A 24,542-nucleotide genomic window follows, 5' to 3' on the forward strand; every position below is an offset into this window, starting at 1 on the left:
TTGGAATATAAGAAGGGGAGGTGTGGGGAAGTCAGGGAAATATGTTATTGAAAATACGGATTGTAAACCTTATGTGTTTTTAATTTTTTTCTTTTTTTCTTTTTTCTTTTTTTGATTTTTTTTATTAAGATGGAAAATTTTAATAAATATTTAATAATAAAAAAGAGAACAGAAATCATGCTCCGGCGGTGCAGCGGCAGCAGGAGGCCCCATTAGCTAAAGTGGTGCTTCAGGTTAAGAACAGTTTCAGGTTAAGAACGGACCTCCAGAACGAATTAAGTACTTAACCCGAGGTACCACTGTACTCAATAATTGCTGCATGCTATGGGTGTACACAATGATACCATCTGATCCCCATCTGATGAAGCGGGACTTCTTATGGTGGTGGAAGGAGGTGCCATCTGGAAGCAAGCATGTTCTGAATAAGTGTGCCTTTGCCAACCTTGGTGCCTTCCAGAAGTTTTGGAACATTTCTCATCAGCCCCAGCCAGCACAGCTTGTTCAAAACATCTGGAGGGCACCAGGTGGGCCAAGACTGCTCTAGTGATAGCCCTCTGCTACTATTTCACCTCCTGTGAATAGGGCAACACAATTCGGAGGGACATTTGGGCTCAACAGTTTACCTAGTCCCCTACCGCTACCCCTCCACTTGATGTGATATGCTAGGGCAGCCCATTTCAGTAGAAGGGCTGGGTCCCAAAATACAGGAGTATGTACAGAGTATCGTTTCCACACACTGAACAGCTGCAGTCTCCCCATCCGCTGTTTTCTGCCCACACCCAGGTAGAATCCAGGATCAGTTTGCTATGCACTCTAGCCCAAGTTGAGCCAACACCCACTTCTAGTTTCTCCACCCTATTCACAGGTGTTGAAATTTCTGGGCTTAATGTAGCAATTTTAAGGGGTATGCAAGCAATAATGCTCTCTTGACAGCACCTCTCCTCTTGGGGGCTGTTATTTCTCCTCAGGTGTTGCCTCAGATCAACACCTGCTAGTGAAATGTTATATTCAGTCCTGCAGTCACTCTCTGCCATACCAATCTGCCATACCAATCAACATATCCACCTTGACTCGGTTTAAGCTATTGAGGGTGACCAAGCTATTGAGGGTGTGCATCAGAGTCTCCCTTTAATTCAGGGCTGGGGAACCTTTTAGGCTCCATGGGCCAGATCCTTATCAGGAGCTGCTTCTCAGGCCTAATTTGACAGCTGGGTGGGGCTGCCCAACTGTAAAAATCCCTTGTGCTCCAATGTCAAAGGCTTAAGGGGAAGTGGGAAGAGACCTGCAATGCCCTTTTCAAGTCTCCTTCCACTTCCCTTTTATGTCTTGGACACTAGAGACTTAAAGAGGGAGGGGGAAAACTTGCAAAAGGCTTTAAGACAACCACCATGCTCCCAGTTGCCCCATGCTCCTGTTTGCAGGGCCGCAGCCTGGAAGGAGGCAGTTGATGCACACACACACACATGAGAACTAACTCACCTCACTCAAAATGGAGGGGGACAAGACTTTTAGTTTGTGACATATCAGCTTCTACTTAAGAAGAGCTTGGTGGTGGTTGATTTTTTAAAAATTGATCACAACTGCACCCCTCAAAAGAGTAAAGTCTCCAGATGCTGTCTCCTTTATCTGCCCAACCCTGCTCCTGGGAGGGTTTTTAAAAATCCATATCTTATCTGCTAAAGACCACAATCCTATACACACTTAACTGGGGAAGTAAGTGCTATTGAGCACAGTGGAGCTTACAATTAAATTAGCATAGATTTGTGCTGCAGGTGATCCTGAAGAAAACCTACCTGGAAGATCAGTTCCACCCATACCAACCAAACTGCATTCATTGGGGAGGCTCTGTTAGAAATTCTGTCCCCACTTGTAGATTTGAGATGTGGTGGCATAGGGTTGGCTGAATATGAATTTTCACTGGTTCTGTACTATTTTACTTGGATTGTTGTTTAATGCTTTCAGAATGTAGATGTATTATGATGATGATGATGATGTTGTTGTTGCATTGTTTCTGTGAAGGGCGGGCAACAAATATAGAATAAGAATAAGAATAAGAAATCAGAGCAAGTTTCCACTCTGCTTAGAACAATCTGCATATCTTTAGCCTGGCCCTGACAAGGAGCAGCATCTGTGACTCAGAGGCACTCCCCCACGGCCTCTCCTTCCTTCTGGGGGAATAAGAAACTGCTTTCTTTGGTCTGCTACACATTCCAGCATTCCTTTTGCCAGCTCATCTTTGCAGCCCATCAGACTCTTGCTATTGCCAGGCTTAGTGTCTACGTAGCTCATTTCTTATGCTGAGATCTAGGAGTCCAGTCTATTGTGAGTGTGTGGATGACATGCATTGTGTCCTGTGAAACTAGAGAGGGAAAAGCAACAAACTAGATGGATCATTCCCTGTGCTACTTCTGCAAATGAAAACCTTCCCATTATCTAGCAACCAGAAGAGATACTGCAGTGCAATCCTGTAGCCATTTTCAGTGTCAAGGCTGCTGGCTGCTGTGTTTCATCTGCCACTGCAGTCAAACCCCTGTCTGAGGAAAGACCCCTGGTAGGGGAAGTGCTGCGCAATCAGGTCTGCTTAAAGATTTTGCCTGGGAGAATACGTGGATATCATGATGGCACTGATGTCATCACCACATGCTGATTGATGCCTTATATAAATGGGTGCTGGGGTGGAAGGCATCAGCATGCAGCACCGTGATTGGTTGCTGTTGGAGAGTTGATCGAGGGAGCTGCAAGGATGTCTTTCAATGCTGTTATGCTCTGTCTTGTTTCTACTTGCGTTGTTTTGCTTTCTACTTTGCAGCTGGGAGTTCATAAGATCACACCCATGTTATGCCTGTGCAACTCTGGTGTAGCTGCAGCATAGCCAGGGGTGCCAACCTGAATAAAATATTGGGGGAGCAGGTAAGCCCCGCCCCACATAATTGATCACATGATGTGGTGCATACCTACCATTTGAATGGCAATGCCCATCAACTTTGTGGGCCCCCAGCCTCCTCTAATGTTTTATTGGGGGGTGAAGACCCCTCGGTTCCATGGAGTTGGCTCCTCTGAGCGTAGGAACTACTGTACTAGCAAGAGCATAAGAAGAAGGTAAATTATTAAAATTGCTTAATTTGAAGTTATTGGCAGACATCACATGTCTGCCTAAGTCAACTACCATTTCATTCAAGGTGACAGAAAAAGCAGCTAATAATTAGCAAGCAGCTAATAATTAACAGGTTTATATGAATTACCACTTCAGCTAAATTGTTCATGACATCTGGCCATTTTTATGGTCAAAACCAGCAACATTGCCCTCCAGGTTAAAAAAAAAAGTGGTGAATAATAATCACAGGTTGCTATAGACTAGAGGTTTAGGCATGACATGATAGCATCTCAGAGTGCCCACAGAAACCTTACAAGTTTTTCTGGCTGGTTGCAAAATAGCTCTTTGTGTGGGATGTGCTCTTCCCTAGTTGCAGTTATGAAAGAATTTCCAGCGAAAGCTGACTTGGATGGCGTCATAGGCCCCAAAGGAAGGAAAACATGAAGCTCCTTGTGGTCAAATGATCTGCCCTGCAGCACTGCCAGAAGAAAGCAATTGCTGGCTTTATAGGGAGCCTACCCAAATTAGATAGTCCACAAATGGATGCCTGAAACACCTCCCAAACAGGGGCAACCAACAGTGCCAGGAAACTTGCAACTTTGACTGTTATGTCAAAGGTAGTATATTTGAAAGTACATTTTTTCTTACCTTTTTCTTACTTAGCATGTGACAAGCTGAACTTTCTGAATATTTATTCCTGGAAAGATTTACATATGTAAATGCACTGTTAGACAAATGGCCCATATACTGTATCAATATATGGTTCTATGTACAAGACAACAAGAATCCACCAACAGCATATGAATCAACATGGCTAACCTGATTCAAAAACACCCACCCACCCCACTCACACACGAAAACAAAGTTCAACACAGCCAATCACAAACAAGCAACCGCACCCTAGGCCAACCACCATTTCTCTCACCACCAAAGGAACACAAGCGAATAGCAAAGAGAACCTGCATAAACGACGCTGACACAAAACCCCCCACATACATTAAGCAAAATAGAAATATCGCATCCCGACCCCACCCCCACCCACCATGGCCCCCTCCACCTCTTCTCCCCTTTTTTCCTTCGTAATATAACCCTAATGTCTCAACAAATGAAACTGACCTATGGAAAATGTAACTTTTAAAAAGAGACATTGAGCATACCTTTGTAAACCAAGAAAACTTTAATAAAATATTATTTTTAAAAATATATGCTTCTATGTGCTTCTGGGGGCACACTGAGACCAACATAACCTTGTGCTGTTTGTCTGATAACATTCTTTATTGCAGGCATGGTCAACTGCAGTCAGACACAGTCACCATCCTGGCAGGAACGACATTGCCAGTGGGTTCTCCTCTTCTGCATTATGCGCTCCTTTTACTGGCACAACATGTTACACTCCTGCTCCTGACATATATGTCAGGGCAAGAGCACAGGAGTCACCTACTGGCAGGCATTAGTCCAGACACTGCTCCATCTGGCTCTGTTGTCCTTCTGGAGCATCACTCAAGCAGGGATTGGCCATGTTTATTTCAGCATTGGGGATAGTCTTCTGAGACACCCTAAGTCCCACATGCGATTTTTGTGAACTTTGAATTGAAAGAGTCCCTAGAGTGTACAGAAGAAACACAGGGCTGCAGTGATGCCCTTTTAATTAATGGCCTGACTCCTGGCCAAAGAAGAAACCCGATTCCCTATCAGAAGCATGGCTTCATTTCCACAGGAAACCATATCCTAGTCCATGTCAAAAGGCTCCTGCATTTTTAAACATGCTCTGTGTCAGATTCTTCCACATGAAGCAGCTTGTTCTTAAAGAAACAAAACAAAAAAGCTCTTGAGTGAATTCATTATCCTGAATCTACTGTTTGTTCACCATGGAAGAAGGTAAATTTGCTCAAGTTTTTATTTTCTTTTAAGTAAACTTTTGTTCAGCCAGGTTAAGGCAAATGTGACTTGCATGATCAATATTTGTTCAGTGGCTTAAATGTGATTGCTTGTTTATAAAATGCTTGAAACTGGCTCATAAAACAATGTAGATTTTGCTCTCATACTCAGAGGAGCAAAAAGAGAGATACAATTACCTATATTTTAAATTAACATTAATTTGCTGCTGGGGTGGGGGGAGACTGAGCCACACTTCCCAACTGCATAGATGTGAGAAAAAGAGAGAAAAATACAGGAACTTTGCCCTTTCTAGCACCAAAACTGGGAAGTTAGAATGTTTAAACAAAAGTACAAGTTTTGTTTAAACTTTTGTTTAAACTTTGCAAGGACTTTATAATTTTAGTATTCAGAAAGGCGTTAATTTCAAATTGATTTAGTGGGAGAACATCCAGCCCTTATCATCTACTGGAATGTTTCCAAGATAAAGCTGCTCCTTAATCTGAAATATGCTTAAACTATTTCAAAAGGTCACTGTTTGCCCTGTGCTTTCCCCCTCCCATCTCCTCCCCCCAACAAGCAATGCTGCAATCCATTCCTCCATGTCTCTTTGGTCAGAGACAAGCGTGTTGCATTTGCACTATGGCTTAACAATAATGATGAAATATGAACATCTACAGAAATAGTGGTTTGCCCACTTGGCAAGAAACCAAGCAAAATTTTCTATTTGCAAAAAATGCTGGTAAAAGTTCAGTGAGGTATTTCATCTGATTTATAAGTAAGCAACAACAAAAGTATTTTAGTAAAATAATGCGAGAGCAGGGCAGACTGGAGACCTTTCAGCTTTAAATGTTTATTGAAATACTGGCACAACAAAATCAAACTAGCTTTAAATTAACTGCAGAGTTGCCCAAAGTGTTAACAAAAGGCACTTGGTAGAACTAAGCCTCAGTGCAGTAAGCATTCAAAGGTCAAAACTAATGCCTAGAATGGTAGCCTTAATTTCAAAGACACTGTCTCAGACAGCCAGATGTTGGATTTAGCAGAGAGGTGGGTGCCATCCGTATCATCTGCTCCTTGCTTCAAATGACCTTGACGCATCTTCCTGGCCTTAGATGGTAAACAGATGTGGACAGAAGTGGTGTGATGCAGTAGTAAGGACTAGAGCAGAAGATTTGATGATGGTTAAACCCCAGTTCCTTGATTAGCTATATAGTTCACTAGGTGGTTTGGTTTGAACACCACACACAAACACACCCTTTCCTCGCAGGGTGTCTATAAAGCTAAAGCATTTCTCTTGGCCTTTAAAGGAAAGGTGAGACACAACATGGGCAGAGGTGTACTGAGGGGATGGTGAAACTAGCCTCCGCTGGGGGTTTAAGCCCAGGGAGGTGTTTGTGTGGTGATGTCCTGCTGCCGACACTGCAAGATCAAAGATGGGAGAAGCTTCCCATCCTTCTCACACTGCAGCACAAAGGTGTGCAATTTTTTCACCCTTCCTTCTATTTACAAAGCTGGCAGCAACTAAAGCCCTCTTCCCACATTCCAGTGGTATTCCACACATTCAAAAATGTACTCAGTGTAGAAATATTTGTTCTCATAGATTTGTATGTGTATAGGCACCTTTTCCACATAATTGGGACATTTATTTGTTTATTGCCTTTATATACCACCTTCTTCTTCCCAAAGGTGCTCAAGGTGACATGCATAGTTCTCATCAACTCCATTTTACCCTCACAACAACCCTATGAGGTAGGTTAGGCTGAGAGGCAGTGACTGGCCCAAGATCACCCAGTGAGCTTCATGGGCAAGGGGTGGTTTGAACCCTTGTATCCCAAGGTCCTCAACCAACACTAACCACTACACCACGCAGGTAGAACATTGCCAGAATGTCTGAAGAGGACTAGTATCTTTTTAATTACCTGTCTTGGAGTGGTATTCAGTGCTAGCCATCTCAGAGTAGACCAATTAAAGTTAATGGACATGTCTAACTTAGGTTCATTTGTTTTCCTGGGTCTACTTTGAGTAGAACTCAGTTGACTACAACATTTGATTTGGACAAATTGTTTCCATGCTAACAATTTTATCTGAAATTGCAATTCCAGGTATTTGGACAGTGCTAGCAATCCAGTTTTTGGTCGTTTGTTTTTAGTATTCAGCTTTGTGTGGATGGAGCAGTTATTGTATGGTACTGGGTGATTTTTGTGGATGAGCATTTTTAGTATATTATTTTTGTTTTAATTTTTAGAAGGATAAAATAACAATACACAATAAAAATTAAAACAAAAGTAATATACTAAAAATGCTCATCCACAAAAATCACCCAGTACCATACAATAACTGCTCCATAATTGCTCCAGGACTTCTTTTGTGTGAACCAAATCATAGACTGAATAAATGTAATCTGATTCTCCACTCAGTCATTTTTTCAAGCAAGGCCATATCATATTATTGCCAATCCATTGCATTTTGGTATTTTCTGCATCTTCTTTTCCTCTTTGGAGGACATTTAAAACATACACAGAATTGCAGAGCCGGCATCAGAACTTGAGGTACTGCTCTTCCATGAGCAGTTTGAAGAGGCATTAATAGTGATAACTTGAACACTGTTGTTGTTACAGGTTTGACTAGTGAAGTGCCTGATGCACTTCTCCATGCAGTTCCCTCCTGTATGGTCACCAACACCAGATTTTGTGGGATGAGGTGCTCAAAAGAGTGGTGGCAGATCAGCTGCAGACACCCTTGGAGAAAACAATTTATCTGAACCCATTTCAGTATGGATTCAGGCCTGAATAAGGGACTCCATCAGACTTCCCTGATGGATTGGGAGAGGGACAGAATCATCATATTTTACTGGACCATTTTAGTGAGTGGGAGTTGTAGGCACTGTTTTGCAGTGTTTATGCTCCTCCAAACAATAAGCTGTTGGGAGCAGTCATTAGGAGATCTGGAGCACAGTGAAATCACCCAGCACTTTATGTTTGTCGCATCTGAGGTGTGGCCACACAAGTACTGATCAGGTGCCTGGATGCACCAGTGGGTTGGATGAGGGCCAAAAAGATTAAGATGGAGGCCTTGTAGGTAGGTGGCTCCTAAGCCCAGGAAGTAGGCAATTTATCTATTCTTGATGGGGAGCAGATAAGTAGCCTAAGGTTGCTTTTACTCTTTACAGTTTCTGCCCCTGAAATTCATTCTTGTTCAGTAGTAGTAGTAATAATATAGTGATTCCACATGACGCTTAATACAACACTGTCTTATCAAGGAATTCCCATCCCAATGGTCACCGTATTTCTATAATATTTACTCAACAGGAAGTCCTGCTCAGCAAAAGAATCTGCAGCATTAATTAGTAGTTTTCTTTTTCCTTTCTGCCCCTATAATTTCTTCTTGTTCAGTGGAGCAGTAGCGTTACTAATAACCTCAACTGCATCTTAATTGGCCATTTCTTGATTCCTAGATTTAATATATTTCATTTAAAACACAGTGGCAGGAAACATGAGCCGTCTCATTAAGGGACATTCAGGGCAGATTCTGGAAGGAAAAAGCTTCTAATAAAAATGCAGGAGATTTTTGCTCTTTCTTCTGAATAAACATTATAGACTGGCATTGCAGGATGATGATATAACACTGTTTCAAGAGCTGTGTGGAGCCACTGTTTTATCGCCATTTCCAGATGCCAGAAGAAAACTAATGTATCAAAAGAACTAAAGGACCATCGTGTGGAAGCAGCCAAAGTAACTGCAAATAACTTATCATACCTAGAATCATAGAATCATAGAGTTGGAAGAGACCACAAGGGCCATCGAGCCCAACCCCCTGCCAAGCAGGAAACACCATCAGAGCACTCCTGCAATATGGTTGTCAAGCCTCTGCTTAAAGACCTCCAAAGAAGGAGACTCCACCACACTCCTTGGCAGCAAATTCCACTGTCGAACAGCTCTTACTGTCAGGAAGTTCTTCCTAATGTTTAGGTGGAATCTTCTTTCTTGTAGTTTGGATCCATTGCTCCGTGTCCGCTTCTCTGGAGCAGCAGAAAACAACCTTTCTCCCTCCTGTATGTGACATCCTTTTATATATTTGAACATGGCTATCATATCACCCCTTAACCTCCTCTTCTCCAGGCTAAACATGCCCAGCTCCCTTAGCCGTTCCTCATAAGGCATCGTTTCCAGTATGATATTTAGTGAATATAACAAATATTTCTAGTAAATATCAATGAAATATACTTTGTTCCAAAAATTATATTAGCTGTATTATCATTATCAAATTAAAAGCTGCACATAGATCAGTGGTAGTCCCTGTGTACAGACCTGGAGATCAAAGAGAATATCCCTTAATGGCCTCAGCACTGGGCACACATTAACAGAGAACAAAACTCAAATTACATTCCAATTTGAAAGCAACATTTGTCATCCTGATTGGTCACTGGTGTGTATCAGACTGATATTTCCATTAATGTGCTCAGTCTTGTTCAACAGTACTCAATGAACAGAAGTCATCATTTTAAGTTCTATGGGTGAGAAATAATACACTTTAATAGGGCTGTACAATTTAAAGTAGTGCTGAAAACTCTTTTTAAACCCATATAAGTAGGATTTTTTCTTAATTTGTGTGGGTCTCTAAGCAGGTATTTGCAAATATGGTGCAAAACTGAAAGAAAGGAATCAAAACAGTAATCAAAGAAAAAAGAATGAAAAAAATATTGGGGTATTTTGAATTAAACGGGCCATGACTTTACTTACTAGGCAATAAATACTTTGTATGGGAGGACAAAATCAGGTCAGTTTAGAGCACAGTTCACAAAGATCCTATTCCTCAGGCATCTGTAGGATTTGCTGAAGAAATAAAGAGCAAATCTGCTATGTATAAGCCATCATTTATGACTGAGAAATCCAGAGTAAACACAACAAGAAATCATTGTAATCCTATGCATGTTTATTTAGAGGGAAATCCCCCTGTGTTCAGTGGACCAGGCTTGTTTCTTCCTTAGTGTACTGGGCAGAGGAATCCCTTTTTCCCCTCACAGAGCTACATTTCCCAGAGTTCCCTGGAAAGAGGGAATGTAAGGGGAACAATGCACAACACCCTTAAGGAACTGCAGTTCCCAAAATTCTCTGGGGGGGAGCCATGACAGTTCAAAGTGGTTCCGTGGTGCTTTAAAGTATAGTGTGACTATGGCTTAGGACTCCAGCAAAGGAGAGGCTTTGGATCCAATGGACTCAGTGCCAGGGGCGGAGGAAGGGGGTGCAGTGGGGGCGGTCCACCCTGTGTGTCACCACTGAGGGGGGTGACAAAATGCTGGGCGGCACTCACCGCAGGGCCTGCAGTGCGCCCGAGCCATGTGTCTCTCCTGGGAGTGATGTGGTGGCTTGGGCATCCCGCAGGCTCCTCGCTGCCCAAACGGTCTGCCCCCTGCCCCCTCCCAGCTGTAGGGCGGCTGAGTGGGAGGAGGCAGGCAGACTCCAGAGGCCCCATGGTGCATCCTGCCCCTATGGGATTCCTCTGCTGCTGCTCAGTGCCTCTCCTGACCCTCCCCTGATGCCTCTTGAACTCTTTCTACTCTTACTGCTTTTGGAGCATTGACAGCGCAGGAGTAATGGCAGCTGCAGAGGACTCCATGTGCTAAAGGACGAGACCTACTGGGACAGACCTTCTTTTCTGCCTGTGGACTTCCTTCTCCAACCATAGACGGGGAGGTCTATATTATCCTTTGAGCCCTGGGACCAAAGCACTGCAGTCTCACTGTCATTCAGATTTGTGGGAGGTCAATTATCCGTGCACCATTTTGAACACCTGACACCTGTATTGAAATGTTAAGAATCCTTAACATAACTGAAGCAATATTCTAATTAGCAAAACAAGTACCTCCCTCCCCCTACTCAATATACCATGGATAATTGTTAGGGTAAATTGGACAGCTAGAACGGTTCTGAAATTTATTCCCTCAACATGTTTAATTTTAATTTGATCAGCTGGAACACAGCGCAGTGCTGCCAAAGGGCTCAGAAATAACATAAGCATAATAAATTACAGAAAGTAATAATGGGAGGTATTAATTGCTATGCTCTTGTTCTGCTTTATCTGTTAATTGTATTCATATATCACTCCTTGTATATAAATTTGCCTTCAATTGTTTTTACTATCATAAAAGTAAGAATAAGAAGGCAGTCAGCCCTAAAGGCATATGGTGTTTTCTCTGTGGGTTTTTGTGTTGTTTTTTTAACAAAACCCAGCAGCTAGCTATGAGTTTGGAAACAGTTCAGAGGGATATAATGAAGAACACAGTTGGATGATGCTTTTAGGCAACCTTATTGCCCAAGAACCTGAACAGTCAAGAAACTATGTGGTTAAAAAAGAGTGGAAAACAAATTATATGTAAAATAATGTGGCGGCAATAGAATATTGCTTCAGCTGAGCTGGGGAGGAAGACAGAAAGTCTTAATGTATATTTGTGTGGTAATGTTGCAAACTTATATGGTTTGAAGATAAGGGACTTATCTTTAAGGAGTTTGTATTTCAGGATAACGTGACTCAAAATGAGCATTTTCTGCTACAGCTCCTGTATTGACAAGCCATCGGAAGCAATGGATGGTGTGTCATGCATGGCAGAGGGAAGGGAATACCCTTCTTTTGCCATCCATGACACACCATCCACTGCTTCTGATGGGTTGTCAAGACGTCTCTTTTTGTCTGCAGGCTTTTACTGGACCCTGTTTTGTGTGTTTGAATCTCTCCTAAAAGCCTGTTTAATTGGTTTCCGCCCTTTACCAAAAGGTCACAGTCCAGGTTACAGCAAAGCAATGGTACAATTAAATTAAAATTAGGTAAAACCAATGTTTAATATAAACTTTTAAAAATGCATTTTAAATGGAGAATAAAAGCAGGTCTGAAAGAAATACCTCTGCTGTTAAAGGCCAAGGTAAAGAGGTTTGTCTTATGCATAGGATGCTGGTTAGACAATGAGGATACAAAACAAGGGGGGGATTCAACAATTTGATCAGCAGACTGAGCAGGCACACATACACCCTTCCATCAGATGTCAAGGCAATAAGCAACTGTCTTACTTTTAAAAACCATCTAAAGGCAGCATTGTGTTTTTAATATTCAGTTAAGTTTCTTCCCCACTATTAATAATATTTTATTTATTTTTTAAAAGGGATCATATGTACAGATTAAGGTCTGGCAGAGGTGAGCCTGTGTTACAGGTTTGTACAGTCAGTGGGACAGGGAAATGATGCTCAGTGCCAAGGAGTGGCTGAAAACTGGGAAAGGAAGGAGGACTAATGTTTTACAAGATGCTAGAGGAGAAGCCTAGGGCAGGCAGTACAGAAATAACATTGCACCTGCATATAGAGCTGTACAAACTAAGTAGTTATGTTATATCATCATTGTCTGTCCTGGCAGGTTGCTAGAGGCACATTGGGCACATTGTGTGCATTTTGCAAACTGAGGTCCCCTCTCCTCCCTCACATTCACCTGATCTAGTGAGCACACCTGAAAGCTCATTTGGTTTCCCCCTGACTTCACTGGTCACAGGAACATAGGAAGCCGACTTCATACCAAGTCAGGACACTGGTTCATCTAGCTCAGTCTGCACTGACTGGCAGCTGCTCTCCAGGGTTTTAGACAGGGGACAATTCCCCGCCCTGCCTGGAGACACCAGGGATTGAACCTGGGACCTTCAGCATCCAAGGTCCCTCTGACAGGGACCATGCAGTTGGAAACAAGCAGAGGCCATGCTCAGCCTGTCACAAGTCCTATCCTCAAACCAGCCTCAAACTTTTGCCTCTCGTTGGCTTGCTCCCTCTGTGGGAATGTCCCTGAACTTTCTGCCGCTCCCCAGCCATGTTGTTGGCATGTCTCATCTTGGTTGGTTGTTCCGCTCTGCCTGGAACATACCCTGTTTTGCCTCCACCTGAATTTAATCCTACTCTAAACCTCTAGATTTAGTTTATGTCATTTTTTTTTCAAAACCAAAGCATACTTTCATATTTTCATAAACCACTTTGGGATGTTATTACAATCAAGCTGTATATAATTGCCATGAAATAAATAAAAATACATACATTCATACATACATGCCGTATGGAGGGATAGCTTCTTCCTGCCTCCACAAGCCATCTGTGTTGATGGCATTTGCTCCATCTCCTCCTCTGCAAAACTGAGACAGGAAAGCAACAGCAAGAAACAGGCCGCCTTAGCCAGAGCAAACGCCAAGGCTGGCATTTCACACAGCAGGAACCTGGCAGGGAGTCGGTCTCCTCTCAGCTCTCCTGAAAGGAGGCTTGAATGGAGTGGTCAGCATGGTGGGGGCAGGACTATGGAGCCCCCCCCCCTTTGTGTCTGTGGCATCCACTGAGTTTTCTTGGCTGTCTCTTCCACCAGAGCAACCCAAGAAGTCCAACATGCACTGTTACATATTTTGTACTATTTGTTTGTGTCAGTATTTTTAACATTGTAAACTGCCTTGGCTCTCTTGGCAGAAAGGTGTTGCTTTATGTCAGAACGTAGAAACTGCTCAGGGTCTAACAGACTCTGGATATTTAACATCTGGGTTAACCTTTCAGACATCAAGCTGATGTGCAGCTCATTAATCTGTTTATTCTGTATTAACTGCAAAACAGATTATAAGTAACATGTATGTCTCAGTCAAGCTAACTAGCTAGGTCTGGATTATTGTTTCTCATTCAAATGGCCATTATGATAAACAGAGATTCAAATGAATGAATGGTTGTAAAAATGATACGGGTATTTTATTTCTGTTCAGGCATGTACCTTACATCTGAAGAACATATCCCCATGTCTTCACGGTCTTGGCTCTCGAAGAAAAAAAGAAATTCTGTCTTCCCTGCTGCAGAAAGCCAAAACAAAACAGGTACGAATTAACCCAGTGTCTTTCCAAACCTCATAGTTGCAAAGTTACAAAATGACTGTTAGGAAATTGTGAAACCTGAAGACAGCAAGAAACTGTTATATCATGGTCATAAACATACCTTCTTGGAAAACAACAGACATTGAGTTCAACAAAATTACCACTAAACAAACATGCATAGGATCACAACCGATGGCCTCAATGCAAATAAGCTTTACCGTTTACAATGCTTGTGATTGTGTGGAAAGAATAAGCAAATAAATTGTGTTATATGGCTTTTTGATGAATTTAGGGATCCCTCCTTACTGTACATAACACACACACACACACAGAGAGAGAGAGAGAGAGAGAGGAGTTCAAAAACTGAGGGCATGAAGCAATACAGGGGGAGCTCACTACATTCATTCATCTATAGAATTTAAATACTGCCCAATTAACCATGCCACCTGTGCAATTCACACATTGAAATTTCTCTCTCCAGCTAGGCCCTCTGATTTAGCTTGTTAAGGATGCTGAGAACTGAAGTTCTGTGTGGGGTGAACTACAGTTCCCAGAATTCTTTGGGCAAAGTAATGTGCTTTCAGCACACTTTCTATGTATGGTTTGGTCCGGAATGAGGGTTGTTTTCAGGAGTTAGTGATGGGAGCCTCTATTCCTGGGAGGCAGCAGAATGAAAAGATTGTGAGGAGGGCAATCTGTGGAGGCTGAAGCCCCCAGACTGCTGGAGATGAGCAGCAACAAGGAGATGAAAATGGAGCAGGCCAGGAAATGTAATGGTTCATGGTTACACAACATATGTGAATGAACTTCACAGTTTGAAGCTAGAAACTAGTACTGAGCCTAGTATGAGGATTAGATTTATGGGGAAGGGAAGCTATAGATCTCTTGCATTCCTGTAGTAACAAGACAAGCCATTATTTCCATGGTATATTTGGTGACTGAAAGGTTAGACAGTTTTATGCTGCGACAGTATTAAGAGCAATTTTGGCTTCTAGCAACAATAAATCATGGCAGCAAATTCTCTCTGTCTAAAGTCCTCCCATGTGAATCTAGCAAGTGTTTTGAGAGCTTCATGAGAAAGAAAACAAGGGAGTGTAGTTGCTGCATGCCTGAATCTATTTGGGGGCAGTGGTGCAATCCTGTGATATCTCCCTCACTGCCAAAACTTCACTATGGATTTAACTGTAGAATAATCTGCAGGCAGTGTTTCGGCTGATAAACTCCTAAACAACCTTTCAAACCATCTAGGTGCTTACTCAGTGAGCCACGGGAGTTTCTCTTTTTCTCTCATCTGTACTCAGATTGTTCTCTCTCATATGCACTGATGCACACCTTCTTCTCTTCACCCACCTTCTGTTTCTTTCTCTCAACATGCATTCCATTTATTACCTTCTTATCCTCTCTGGCCCATCTCTCCCCCCACCCCATCCTCATTCATCTCTTCCTCCCCCCACTTTTTTACCCACCTATTCTTCTTGGCTAATTTCTCTCTCATTTGCCTCTTCCTTTCTTGTCTCCCTTCCTTTCTTGCCCTTCTCTCTTCATCTCTCAGGCCCCTTCTGTCCTGGGTGTGTCTCTTACTCTCCCATTTCTTTCCTGTTTGCAATGAGACTTTACCACTGCAAGTACCATTTGAAGGCAATGTTACATTGAGTTTTACTCAGATCCATTGAAGTTAATGAACATAATCATGTTAGTTCCATTGATTTCAATTATTATTATATCATTTTCATTTTGTAAGTTTAGTATTTCAAAATGTACATCTTTCAAAATTTAGTTAATAGTTTCTTGTAAGGGACATTCGGTAGGCTTCTGCTTTTAATGGGGATGTTGGAATAAGGATATTGGAATAGGGAGCATGAAAGTCAGAAATCACACATCTTTAATTCCCAAGCTGAGAACATCAATTTCTACAAATTGTTCAGTCTCACTTGTAAAGCAGAAAGGGATGTGGTTACTTTATGAGCTACATCAAATTCCAAATTTCTTCTTCCAAACCTATGAATTTTTTTCTACTGTCATCTAAAAATCTTTGGGGCATATGAACTCTGATTATAATATATACTTTGTGTGTGGAATGCCTGTTTTTCTATTAGATAACCCAAGTGGGTTTCTCCCAAGGGGATTCGAGCCAAAATAGGGGAAGTATGATTTGGATTATGAACTAATTTGGGTTTATGCATGCATTCCACATATGAAAATCCATGCAGAGGGGTAAAACCCTGAATATTTCCTTCAAAAAGCAAGATAATCATAATGTTACCAAGTCATATAGTTAAGAATCCTGCCGTGACATGAACTGCAAGAGACATGGCTGGCCTCATGACTTGATCATCTGATTAGAACAACAGAGCTTTTTGTTAGTGTTGTAAAGCCATACAATTCTTAAACATAAATATATCTTTATCTGATAAAATAGCTGTTCTGAATTTACAATTGTTCTGAAGTTACAAATAGGAAACAGTGCAAAAAAAGCCAGGAAAAAATGAGGAGAAAATGAACAGAAAGAAAGAAACTGTGAGGGGATGGAAGAATGAGGGAACATTAGGATGGATTGGGGCCACATACATGAGGTTGAGTGCACACATCAGTTGCCCACCCGTGCTCTAAGCAGAAATAATATGATAAATGTAATATACTAAATAATATAATAATAGGAGAAGCTGCCTTGAGAATTCTTTTTGTGGGGAAGGGGAGGTAGGGTAGAAATCCAGAAATAATAAAATTGTTGTGGCAGGTTTGGAACTTGCAGTTCTTATAGCTGTTGTATATTATAGAATGAGCAAATGGTACTTGCTTCAGGAGCATATATGTGTTCCCTCTGCACAAATCCAGGAGGCTGGATAAAGAATGCACAAGGGATTTGCATGCTCTTTGTTATAATATGATAGCAAACTGCAAAACTGAGCTCAGAGGTAAGACAAAGGATCTCTGCATATACTGAAAGGCACTTTTGTTTACCTCTGGTTCACAAAGCACTTAGCCACTACCTTCATGTAAAGGTAAAGGAGTTAAAGGACTCCTGGACAGTTAAGTCCAGTCCAAGGCGACTATGGGGTTGCAACACTCAGCTCACTTTCAGGCCGATGGGAGCCAGTGTTTGTCCACAGACAGCTTCTGGGTCTTGTGGCCAGCATGACTAAACTGCTTCTGGCACAACAGGACACCTTGATGGAAGCCAGAGTGTACAGAAACCCCGTTTACCTTCTCACCACAGATACCTATTTATCTGCTCACACTGGTGTGCTTTCAAACTGCTAGGTTGGCAGGAGCTGGGACAGAGCAACGGGAGCGTACTCCAACCGCCTACCTTTCGATGGGCAAGCTGAAGAGGCTCAGTGGTTTAGACCACAGCACCACCTGCGTCTGATCAGAAGGTCGGCGGTTCAAAACCCCGTGACAGGGTGAGCTCCCATTGTTCGGACCCTGCTCCTGCCAACCTAGCAGTTCGAAAACCCGTTAAAGTACAAGTAGATAAATAGGTACCGCTCCAGTGGGAAGGTAAAAGGTGTTTCCATGTGCTGCTCTGGTTCACCAGAAGCGACTTAGTCATGCTGGCCACATGACCCAGAAGCTGTATGCCGGCTCCCTAGGCCAGTAAAGCGAGATGAGCGCCACAACCCCAGAGTCGTCCACGACTAGACCTAACGGTCAGGGATCCCTTTACATTTACCTAACATAACAAAATACAGGTGCCAGCCTTGAGCAATTGGAAATACAAATTTCAACACAGGAAGAGAGGGAAAAAAAGAGGGAAGGCTAGCAGAGCCTGATTTTGTGTGATGCACTTATATAGATTTTGTTTCTGATGTGGGTAAGGAATAAAGGGAGGCAACAAGTGAATGCCCAGGGAGATGTTTCAGGCAGAAGCAAGGGATTTGAGGAAAAGGAAACTTCTGGGGGTCTGAAAGGTGGTGGAACAAGAGGTGAGGAAGTTCCAGGCAAGAACATGTCAGTTTATAAACTGAAAGATAATGTGGGGGAGGGAGCTTCAATATAAAAAAAATAATTGTGCAAGATATTTTCAGTTTTAAGCTCTGTGAATCAAATAATTTCAACCTCGTGGCTTTCAAAGATGATCAGACAAATTCGTGGAGGATGAGGCTGTCAGTGCCCCGTCAAAGGCTGGGCATTGCAGTGGGGCAGAGCTTTGCTTGCAGGCTTCCCACGGGCATCTGGTCAGCCACTGGGTGCAAGATGGGCTATTGGGCTGATCCAGCAAGCTCTCTTTGTGTTCACCACAATGAAAACTGAAAAGCCTGCAACTTTAATATCCAGCTACAGGCATGGCCAGCCCTGGGGCTGTGGGCTGTCACAGCCCTGCCTTAAGCCAGCGGAGCCATCCTTTGAACTTTAGGGTTTCATTAGTGGAAGTGGGAGCTTCGGCAGGTCCATCTTTGCATCTTACTATGGCCATGGTCTGAAACATGCTTGTTTATATATGCTAGCAAACTGTAATTCTCTTTATGTTGTAGCCTTCCTCTTATAGCCCTGCTCCTGTTTCTGTATGAATGACTCATGTCATGCTGTTCCAGAGGCCTGGGTGCAAACAGTTATCCCATCAAGCTCTCAAGTGACGGAGGAGTCATTGAGAAGTGATGCTGAGCCCAAATCACAAACAACCATCACCTCATCTATCCCTCTGCCGGGCAGTATTATGGACTACATGGATGAGCTGCAAATGCATCCTCCATGTGCTGCAAAAAGCGCTGCCATTGTTGAGGAAGCTGGACGTGGTAAGCATTCTGTCCCGGACACCAACAAAATCGCACCATTTGTTTCTGTATTGTACACATTAAGCACCTTAACATCTGACACAAATGAGCAAGAAATGTTTGAAGTCCATGGATTGGATGGGTTGGATCCAGAGTGTTCTTCCATTGGCTGAAGCTCCTTTGGATCCAGCCATATTTTTCATCATTATTCATGCAGATCTGCATAATACTTTAGGTGGAGATTTCCCAGTCATGGCAACTATTTTAGATTCTCACAGGGAACCTTCTATGACCATAATTAAAGTCATTCTGCAGAACCCAATGAAGTATCAGCAGGGAAGAGTGAAGTATTAGGCTGTTACCCTGTATCACATAATGAATAAGATACAGTACATTGATGCCATCATTTGATACATTTGTGTGCAATGAAAGAACTTGGAGATACATTCATATAGATAGATAAGGTTGCCAGGTTGCAATGTGGAGAACCTAATATGAATGTTAATACAGTAAGACACAATTAGTTTATGCAGTGACTGTACCTCTTGCCATGGCCTTTACAGTGGAACCTCGGGTTGTGGGTGTAATCCGTGACAGAGGCACGTCCGCAACCCACAGCATTCGTAACCTGCAGTGCTGCGTCTGTGCACACGCATGACGTGATTTGGTCTTCTGCGCATGCGTGAGTGGCGAAACCTGGAAGTAACCCTTTCCGGTACTTCCAGGTTTCCCGCGGTCTGCAACCTGAAAACACGTAACCCGAAGCATTTGCAACCCGAGGTACCACTGTACTTGTTTTTCCACTTAGCCTCCTCCCGACCTACTGTGAAGAACATGGTCAACCCTTGTTGCACACTTCTCTCAATTTTGTGATGCCGTTCTCCAAGCAAATAATGAGTACAAAAATGTGTGTAATAGGTGAATGTGCATAAAAAATGAATATATTAGTGAAAATAACATAAGATATATTATGTTAGGGGAAATTGCTTGGAAAAAATGTGTATACTGGTGAAGATAACCTATAATATGTGTTTTACTAGGGAAAATTGCTTGCAAAAACGTGTACATTGAGCAAAATCGCATATTAGGATAAATTTGCACTAAAGTGGTAATGAATTTTCATGAGGGGTGTGTGTGTGTGTAATGTGGGGAACTGAAGTTAAGAGTGGAAGAAATGAAAAACCAAGAGAAAATGAAAAACCAAGGAAAAATGAACAAGCTTCCTCTACCCTTAACTGTCAGATGGCATTATTACTCAGCAGAATGTGAGGCTATAAATTGTTCTCATGCACAAGGAAGAGGTTACAGCTAAAGCTTTCATCTTAGATTACAAAACTGAGTTAGAATATCTGTCTATTTCTGTGTTTGAATCCATAATTCTGTTCCATTCCATTTCCGCATTAATCTGCTAATTTCTTTTTAAAGAAATTAAACTGCTGAGAGATGTGTTGCAACATCTGGAGAACTGTAAAATCTGGTGCATAGCCAGATTCACCATGAACGTCTCCCTTGTTCTCTTATAATAGCAATGGCATCCAACTGAGAGGTGCCAGAACTGAGTTCCGGCAAGTTCCAGCTGAAAAAAGCCCTATGCATAGCTAAATTTCAGTCAACACAACACAACTCCTAAAAGGAGCAGTTCAGGTCATTTTGCTTGGAATGATCTATGATCAAATTTCTCGCTGTGAGTACTGTTGCATTGTCTTAACACAACACTTGGAAGGAAAGTTTTTCTGTATTGGAACATACACAGCTGAGGTATACAGAACAGCAATATTCTCTGGTTTCAAAGAAGGAAAGGACAGGTACAGTGGAGCCTTGAGTTACGTTGCCTCCGGCTTACGTCGTCCTCAGCTTGCGACTGGCACAAACCTGGAAGTACCGGAATGGGTTACTTCTGGGTTCGAGCCGTTTGTGCACGTGCAGAAGTGCTAAATCATGTCTGTGCATGCGCAGAAGTGCTAAATCATGCTGCACACATGTGCAGACGCAACGCTTTGGGTTGTGTCACTTTCGGGTTATGACGGGCCCTACAGAACAGATCCCTGCCATAACCCGAGGTTCTACTGTACATTTATGTTGCTACCAGACAGAGGCAGCATTGAATCCACATTCTTCAATGGATGTAGAGAAAGTGGAGAGGGAGCTGCTTTGCTTCCACTCTCATGATCACTGGTCAACAACAAATTTGTCTGCGTTTTTTCAGTTGATTTAGGACGAATCTGATGCACTGAATCCAAAAATCACATTGGTTTTGCTCAATCAGCTCAAGTTTTTGAGCTATGGCCACATGTCGTTTTTTACTTTTTTGTTCACATGTATGCTTGTGTGGAGCATTTTAGAAGTTGGTGGGGGTAAAATGCCATGTCGAATAATTGTTTTGATTGGAAATGATTACTTTAATGACAAGAAGTATTCAGGTCCAATAGTTCTGGGTGATTATGTCGAAAAGGGATCAGTTTGAAGTCATAAAACCTCGAAATCTTCCATAAATTGGTGTGGCAAAGCATAAAGTTGGGGAATCAAAACTAAGTTAATGGGGCAGCCGCCCCACGAAGTGTATAGGAAACTCCACCCGCGCATGCGCCAACCTATGACTAATTTGAAGGGAAAAAAACCTCCTTTCTGACAGTGCTCGCATCAGCTTCTTCCACAATAGGCATCAAGAGTACCGTATTTTTCGCCCTATAAGACGCACTTTTTCCCCTCCAAAAATGAAGGGGAAATGTGTGTGCGTCTTATGGGGCGAATGCAGGCTCCTTGGCTTCAGCGATAGCAACGTGAAGCCTCCGAAGCCTGCGCTCCAGAGGCTTCGCGTTGCTTCCGCTGAAGCCAGGAGAGTCTGCTCTTTGAGGCTGGCAGTGGGGGAAAGCAGCGCTTCCCCCCATCGCCAGCCCCAGAGGATGGGGGGCAGTGGGAAGGCGCACTATGCCTTCCCACTACTCTCCAACCCGGCTTTGAGGCTGGCGGTGGGGGAAAGCAGGCTTTTCCCCAAGGAGGGAGAAGGGACTGACTGGTGGAGTCAGTCCCTTCTCGCTCCTGTGGGCTTTTGCGGGAGATGGGGGAATTCCCCCACCTCCCGCAAAAGCAGGCAAAAGCCGTGCACTCTTTAAAGGGGTTGCGCAGCTTCTGCTGGCTTTTCTAGGAGGTGGGGGAATTCCCCCACCTCGTAGAAAAGCCCGTAGGAGCCGCGCAGCCTTTAAAGAGTGCGCCGCTCTTGGGGGCTTTTCCCCAAGGAGGGAGAAGGGACTGACTGGCCATTTCAGTCCCTTCTCCCTCCTGGTCGAAAAGCCCGCAGGAGTCGCACGCGGCTCCTGTGGGTTTTTGCGGGAGGTGGGGGAATTCCGCCACCTCCTGCAAAAGCAGGAAGAAGGTTTCGGAGTATCGCACAGGCTGTGTGCAGCCTGTCCGCTGCTCCCAGAGCTGTGGGGGGGAAATCATATTTTTTTCCTTGATTCCCCCCCCCCCCGAAAACTAGGTGCGTCCTATGGGCCGGTGCGTCCTATAGGGCAAAAAATACGGTACCTCCGTTTTTTCTCGGAAGAGAAGGACTTGGTGTACTGTGCAGATATTGCGCAGCTTCTGCTCAAGCTTGGAGTGCCACAGTACGAACCCAAAGATTGGAGACTGTTCATTGACAGCAGCAAGCGATCACTGAAATGTGTTCTGCTACACAACGGCAACCAGTTTGCCTCTATACCCCTGGCTCACTCGAGTACACTGAAGGAGAACTATGAAGCGGTGAAGTATGTGCTGGAGAAAATTGGTTATGATCAGCATAAGTGGTTTATTTGTGTTGACCTGAAGATGGTGAACTTTTTGTTGGGACAACAGTCTGGCTTCACCAAGTACCCATGTTTTCTGTGCATGTGGGATAGTAGGGACCGTGCTCAGCATTACACGAAGAAGGACTGGCCTGTGCAGGAGGAATTGGTGCCTTGCAAAAAAAGGAACGTCATCAACGACCCTCTGGTGGACGGAGACAGAATACTCTTCCCACCGCTGCACATCAAGCGCAGCTTAATCAAGCAGTTCACCAAGGCTCTGGACTAGGATGGTGACTGCTTCACTTACTTGTGCCAGGCTTTTCCAGGATTGACCATGGAGAAGTTGAAAGCTGGCATCTTTGACGGTCCTCAGATCCGTCAGCTCATCAGAGATCCAGAGAAAGTCAATGAACGAAGTGGAACTGGAAGTGTGGAAGGCATTTGTTCTGGTAGTGAAGAACTTTCTTGGCAACAATAAGGCCAGAAACTACGCAGAACTTGTCAACAACATGCTGACTGCTTTCAGAAACCTGGGCTGCAACATGAGCGTCAAGATGCACTACCTATTTTCACATATGGACCGGTTTCCTGAGAAACTGGGTTCAATGAGTGACGAGCAGGGGGAGAGATTCCATTAGGACATGAAAGAGATGGAGACCAGGTATCAGGGTTGCTGGGACGCAGTCATGATGGCTGACTACTGTTGGACTCTGAAGAGAGACCTCCCTGCCGCTGAGCATTCCAGGAGTTCCAAGAAACGGACGTTCAAGCCCTGAAGTTTGAAAAATGGTGAAGCAACATGCAATTTACGCGTACTTACCTTTATCAATGCCCACCATTCAGTTTACAGTAAACCTGACCTGATGGAGAGAAACGGATGCCATTTCCTGATTCAGCAGTGCAAAAATACCCTAAATCAGTTGCAGAAATCTAGACAACATTCAAAAAGTAAAAAATTGTTGCCCAGTGAATAGAACTCAGGGTCATCTAATGAAACTGAATGTTGGGAGCTTCAGGGCAGACAAAAGAAAGTTGCTGAGAATCACAAGTGGGATGAATGACCTTGCACTCAGGTGCTGCCTTCCCAGAGGTGTCTATTATTCGGCTGCTGTGAAAACAGGATGCTGCAATAGGTGGATCTTGTTCCAATTCAGCTGAGCTTTTCTTCTGTCCTTAATGTGGTTTTGAGATGGTGTTACAGGACCAGTACGCGGGTGGCGCTGTGGGTTAAACCTCAGAGCCTAGGGCTTGCCGATCAGAAGGTCGGCGGTTCGAATCCCCGTGACGGGGTGAGCTCCCGTTGCTCGGTCCCTGCTCCTGCCAACCTAGCAGTTCAAAAGCACGTCAAAGTGCAAGTCGATAAATAGGTACCGCTCTGGCGGAAAGGTAAACGGCGTTTCCGTGCGCTGCTCTGGTTCGCCAGAAAGGGCTTAGTCATGCTGGCCACATGACCCGGAAGCTGTACGCTGGCTCCTTTGGCCAATAAAGCGAGATGAGCGCCGCAACCCCAGAGTCGGTCACGACTGGACCTAATGGTCAGGGGTCCCTTTAGCTTTACAGGACCAGTGGCAGAGCTTAATGCTCTGGCACTGGGGGGGGGGTGGAGAGCAGGCGGGGGCGGGGCTGGCGGGTGTCCTGGGGGCGTAGCACGTTGCCCGCAGCTGCGATGGCACCCCACCGGGATCGTGCTGCCTGGGACGGTGCGCTCCCCTGCACTCCTCTTCCTCCACAGTGCACAGGACTTTGACTGTCATCAACAGCAGCCCAAGTGGGAAGCACTTCATATTGACAGCAATGGTCTCTCTTGTTTTGAGAACATGTTTAGTTGCAATGGGTCAATCAGTCTGGACCCCAACTATCATGGCTACTCAATGTCACTGGCAAGTATATCAGCCTTAAACTCTTTCCAAAGTTGTAAGTCCTAGAGCAGGAGAAGCCAGTGTGGGGAGCTCCAGATGCTGCTGGAGTGCAGCTCTCAGTATCCCTGACCGTGGGCCCAGCTGTGTGGGGCTGGTGGGAGCTGGGGTCCAGCAGCTTCTGCAGGTGACCTCGCTGGCTTCATCAGCACTAGAGTTTATGCATCATGAGCATTTCAAACTTCAGAGGAACGCTTATTCTCAAATGTAACTGCAAACAAAAATGTCTGAGTGCATTTCCCCCCTTTTCTGTTTAAGCCAAAGACAAAACACACTGTAACCCAAAGAACGGAGATTGGAAAA

General features: G+C 43.8%; 1 protein-coding gene across 2 annotated transcripts in view; it reads left to right on the forward strand.

Annotated features, from left to right (window-relative positions):
* Window positions 1-4,927: 4,927 nt before the first annotated feature.
* LOC310744941 (uncharacterized protein) overlaps window positions 4,928-24,542 on the forward strand; it is a 41,617-nt gene continuing 22,002 nt past the window's right edge. The window contains exons 1-3 of one of the 2 annotated variants that reach the window (XM_083577032.1): window positions 4,928-4,972; window positions 13,737-13,844; window positions 18,377-18,577. In XM_083577032.1, coding sequence (XP_083433158.1) covers window positions 4,963-4,972; window positions 13,737-13,844; window positions 18,377-18,577 — 319 coding nt within the window. In that variant the 5' untranslated portion in view covers window positions 4,928-4,962. Of the gene's footprint in view, window positions 4,973-13,736; window positions 13,845-18,316; window positions 18,578-24,542 lie in introns of those variants that run through there. The other variant, XM_083577033.1, reaches the window with a different exon arrangement.

This window comes from Podarcis filfolensis (genome assembly GCF_964270895.1).
Source record: "Podarcis filfolensis genome assembly, chromosome: 11".
In the NCBI taxonomy this organism is placed as follows: domain Eukaryota; kingdom Metazoa; phylum Chordata; class Lepidosauria; order Squamata; family Lacertidae; genus Podarcis; species Podarcis filfolensis.